The 5,147-nt window shown below is 40.0% G+C and overlaps 1 protein-coding gene across 1 annotated transcript; it reads left to right on the forward strand.

Moving 5' to 3' along the window:
* The first annotated feature begins 672 nt into the window (after positions 1–672).
* Positions 673–4,120, forward strand: LOC148779500 (uncharacterized). Its single transcript, XM_088854484.1, has 3 exons — positions 673–797; positions 905–1,030; positions 1,949–4,120. The coding sequence occupies exons 2-3, from the start codon at positions 986–988 to the stop codon at positions 2,534–2,536; spliced, it is 633 nt and encodes a 210-aa protein (XP_088710610.1). The 5' UTR covers positions 673–797; positions 905–985; the 3' UTR covers positions 2,537–4,120.
* Positions 4,121–5,147: the final 1,027 nt, after the last annotated feature.

Consider the following 5,147-nt stretch of genomic DNA (forward strand, 5'->3'; position numbering starts at 1 on the left):
CATTTTAATAGATGAATAAAATCAGACTTTTGAAATGCCCAAAATTTTATTTTTTGTCTTGCTTGATCTCTTTTTTTTTTTTATTGAATGGAAATATGGGGGGAAAATAAAATAAAAGTTTTTTTTTTTTTTTTGCCAAAATATTTGGGCTGCACTACTGCTGTCAACCAGGCGACATGAGGAGTGTCGCCCACACAAGCTGGGCAACACGCCTCATGTCTCCCAAAAAAAAAAACCTTTTTTTTATTTATTTATTAAGTGGACATGGGAAATTAAAAAAAAAAAAAATTCAAAATATATGGGCGACATGAGGAGTGTCGCTCTCACAGCTGGGTGATACGAGCCTTGTCTATTATAAAAAAAATAAAAAATAAAAATAATATATATATATATTGTTTTATTTTATTAAGTGGAACATAAAAAATAAAAAATAAAAAAAATAATAATAAAAATTTGGACCAAGTGATTTGGGCGACATGAGTGGTGTCGCCCGGGTGACACGAGAAGTGTCGCCCTCACGGGCTGGGCAACACGACTCGTGTCGCCCGTACAAATTCTTTTATTATTATTATTATTATTATAAGAAAACGACAATTTTTTTGCACAACCCCCCTTTTCTTTTATTTTTCGATTCTAAAATAAATTAGAGGTGATGATCCAAATAGCTCTTTTGAGAGCAAGTGGGTACATTTAGAAAAGACAAAGTAAAAGAAGAAGCCATTGCACTCAAAGAAGAAGGATTCTGAAATGAAGTTGAATATTTGGACGCTGAAATTTTGGAATTGAAACCATGAGAGGTACCCATTCCCTTTTAAATTTATCACAAACACACACTCTCTATTGATCCTCCCATTTTTCTCTCTCTAACGGTCTATCTTTCTTTCTCCACTTTCCCTCTCTACAGCACACTCCCTCATTGCATACCCATTTCAATGAGTTCGGGATTCATAGGTGGTCGAAAATGGAAGACCGAGAGCATCAATAGATGCTTGCGTTGGATCATATTTCCAAGTCAAAGCACCAAGAGAAGGTAGAAATTCATACTTTCGATATGTTCGATGAAATGTCTCAATGAGTATTGGCTTATTTCCCATTTGGGTGGTGTTGGGGTTAGCATGCCACTAACTTTGGCTTAATAAAACAATGATTTTTTTTTTTCGGATTTTGAAAAACTTGTTTAAATTATGTAATTCACTTAAAAATATTTGATTGTCATGTTTTCAATTTTGGTAAAAAAATCCATTTTAATACCATTTTCTTGTTTCAAAGAATGTTTGGATATGACAATAATATGTTTGTTGAAATGCCTTAGTGCAAAAAATTGAGATTGTCCTCTTTTTGGATGGCCTTGAAAGTGACATGCCATTGATTTTGTCTTAGCAAAAATGGTGATTTTCTTTCCCCAAATTTTGAAGTAGAAGATGGTTTGTAAAGCCTTCATGGGATATTTTAATTGTGGTTGGACATTATTTTGAAAGATTGTCCGAATACGTGTGGACTCTACGCTTGAAATTGTTTCTGAGATGCTTGTGAAGAGTTTGGTTAAATTCAAATTTCTTGTGCTAGAAAATGTATTTTTGCTTATAGGTTCGGGTCAAAAGTTTCTTTATAGCTTTTCTTTCTTTATACCGTGAAAAGGGCTTTGTAGACAGAATGACCAAAAATACCCTTGAGTGCAAAATGACAATAATAACCCTGAGTGAAATTTCTTCGTTTTGAGTGTAATTGTCAGTGTTTAATATTAACTTTTATTTCTATGGATGGCAGAGTGGCCACAATGCCTTTTGGATGTAAAATGATCAAAATACCCCTGAGTGCAAAATGACCAGAATACCCTACTCTCCTTTTATTTATTTATTTATCGCACGGGATTTGTTGTTCTTGCCCCTATTGTGGAGTGTTCCCCCCTTTTTTTTATATTTATTTATTTATTCTTTGTGTTTCACAGGGGTTCTATGTTGAGTGTAGATCACATTTATTTGCTATCCGTAAATGGGCAGAATTATTGACTCCTGAGCAAAGGCAAGCTCTTGCTCGGATTGGCTTGTGGGAGGTCTGTAGGATCAGGCCATTTAGCTTGGATTGTGCTTTGATCAGTGAGTTATTCCTTCGATATCGACCAAAGACCGACTCGAATCCCTTACGATGCGGAGAACTTGCTCCTACTCTTGAGGATGTTACCCGAATTTTTGGTATTCCTCCAAAGTCGTCCATTAGTTACGCTTCTTATTATAATGGATTGCTTGGTGTTCCTTACAAAAATATTAAGGGCAGGCGTGAATCAGAGATCCGACTTGGGAAGCTAAGGTTGGAATTTACCCGTGTTCTCCATTGTGCAGAAGGGATGATGGGTCGTCATGCTCCTCACATTTTGATTTCCACAGCTAGCAGACCATCTTATAAAGGGAAGGCCCCTATGGAGGAGGACAGTGAGTCGAGGTGTCCTAGAGTGAGTGGTTCGGCTCAGGGTGAATCTAGCTATCTTCCAACTAGAGCGACTGTCGGGGCTTTGGCAGAGTCAAGTGTCCGGTCATAAGGAGATCTAGAGGGAGTTGGGTGTGATATTCCCGAGCTTGACGATGTAGATATAGATGCAGTACCTCCTCCAGTGTTGCTTTCTGATGAGGAGTGGCAAGAGCAAGAGAGAGAGAGAGAGGATTCGAGATGTGCATGAGTGGGCCATTATCGAGGATGAGCCAGAGCTGTTCCGACAGGTGGTCGATTTGACCATCGATCATGGACCACTTTCAGATGATGAGAGATGTTCCTTGTAGGCTTTTCTCATGTACTTGTTCGGGGAATTTCTATTTCCTGATCGATCCAAGGGTCGAGCTCATTTGTCGGTGGTTTGGGCGATCAGATAATTGGATTATTTGGAGCGAGGGGCCTGGGGTCTGGTGATTGTGGGCTGTTACACCATCATCTTTGGAGTGTCGCCAAGGGAACCCACTATTTGGGGGGGTTGTTCAATGCTTCTTCAGGTTTGGGTGCAGGAACATATCACTATTCCTCCCTCACTTCCAGGTCGACTAGCACAGTCATTTCTGATTATTCATCTCTGGTCATATGAAGTGTGGGAGACTGAGGAGGTCTTCTTAAGATCGTATTATTCGTTGTTCTTGGATACCCAAGCTACCGGGGAGGTAATTCACGACTCTCTTTTCCTTTCCTTCCTCTGAGTAATGGATTCCCCTCTTTGAGTTGGCTTATCGTCTTTTAGTTTCTAGATTGACTGGACTCCTATGAGGGTCGACCCTGTCCCAGCGGTCTATGCTGTGTCTTCTCGGACATTCAGGATGACGATCCATTTGATCTGTATGTTCTTGATGATGCCTTACTTTCTGAGTCGAGTACGTCGTCTGTTTTGCCTTCCTCAGTCTTCCTTCAAGATTACTCCACCTTGAACTCTAATTATAGTCAGTACTGTTGATGAGGATGTCTATATGAGAGAGATGACTCCTTGAATGGAGGAGTGGAGGGATAGAATTGCTCATGTTATCTATGAGGAGGAAGAGGAGAGCATCTATTTGTCTTTATATGAGGAGAAATACAAGGTCATTTTGAGGGATGTAGCCGCCCTGACTGACCATGGTGAGGGAATGATGCGATAGCCGAGGACTGCCTATCTTGGTGGGAATCAATTTTCTGGTGAGGAAGTTGCTTCTCTTCATGCTGAGCGCGACAATAGAGGAGCGAGATTCGATTGCAGAGGATCTCGAGAGTCTTTGCCGTGACTTTGAGGGGATGAGATTGGCAAGGGACATGGCAGAAGCGGAGATGAGAAAGGTGAGGGACTGGTAAAGGCAAAGCATGATTCTATCAGGGATGAGCTAGAGAGAATTCGGGCCGAGTTGGAGAGAGTACGATCAGTACCATCTTCTTCTGTTGTTGTTCCCACCCTTCCTCGACCATCTCCCGTCCTCATTGAAGATTTAGAGAGCTATCTAGATCGTTACCAATTAGAGAGGGAATACTTTTCTTCTATATCCTTTTTCTCTGTTTTTTTTTTTTTTTTTCTTCTCACGTCTCGTGTCTTTGGTTTAACATAACTCAGTCAAAGATCGATGCCATGAACTTTTGAAGGATGTAAAAGGTCTTATAGTGAAAATTGGCAAATTGTCTGGGCTTCTATTGGCAGTCCTCGGGAATCGCATATATAAGCCGAGACATGATCAGTCACCATGGAGTGCTTAACTAGTTTCGAACATTCATAACAAGCATAGGAAGTTGCCTTCATAACTAAACATTTAACCTCCTGTAATGATGGAGGAAGTCCTTTCTAAAAGGGTTTTTCTTTTGAAAATGGATGATTTAAAAGTCAATTTAGAAAGCATTTTCAAAAAGTACGGGCCTTACAGTTTTCCCACCTATGGCCCCTTTGGTGGGCATATTCTTTATCAAGTTTTACCCAAAGATGATGAAAGGATTTCTTGTGGGATGGTGAGAAAAAGTCTCGAAGTTGTCCTTTTACCTTTGGAGCTTTCATCTTGTGCATCGTGGATCCAAAAAGAATTCTCTGGATTTTTTCTTTCGTGATGCCTTTTCAGGTTTGCACCACGCTTTTGAGTAATATTTTCTGAGATGCATCACATTAATGTGGTCATTGAGTTCATACCCTTCCTGATTTTTGATCTTATAAGAATTGCCTACATGCACTCAGGTAACCACGAATGACCCCTCCCAATTAGGTTTGAACTTGTCTAAGTGTGGATTTGCAAGAGTTGGGAAGATTTTTTTGAGTACCGTGTCCCCTTCTTTGAACTGTCGAGGAACAACTTTTTTTTGGTATTCCCTCTCGACCCAACACTGATAAGCAACGATATTTTGTGTCGCTCATAGTCATCTTTCATCCAAATTAGTGAGAGCAGTGATTCGTGCTTCGATCTTTTGTTCCTCATCTGAATTTCTATGAATAAGAACTCGGTGAGATGGTATCTCAACTTCAATGGGTAGCACTGCTTCCATACCATACACCAATGAGTATGGGGTCATGCTAATAGGAGTCTTCTCAATTGTCTGGTAGTCCGATAGGGCGTCATTTAGCTTTTCGTGCCAATCTTTGCCACCTTCTATTATTTTGTCTATTATTCTGAGAAGTCCTTTCTTTGTGGCCTCCACTTGCCCATTTCTTTGAGGGTAGTAAGGTG

Source organism: Amborella trichopoda, chromosome 12 (assembly GCF_054954075.1).
Source record: "Amborella trichopoda isolate Santa Cruz 75 chromosome 12, AtrichopodaSantaCruz75HAP2 v2.0, whole genome shotgun sequence".
Taxonomy (NCBI): Eukaryota; Viridiplantae; Streptophyta; class Magnoliopsida; order Amborellales; family Amborellaceae; genus Amborella; species Amborella trichopoda.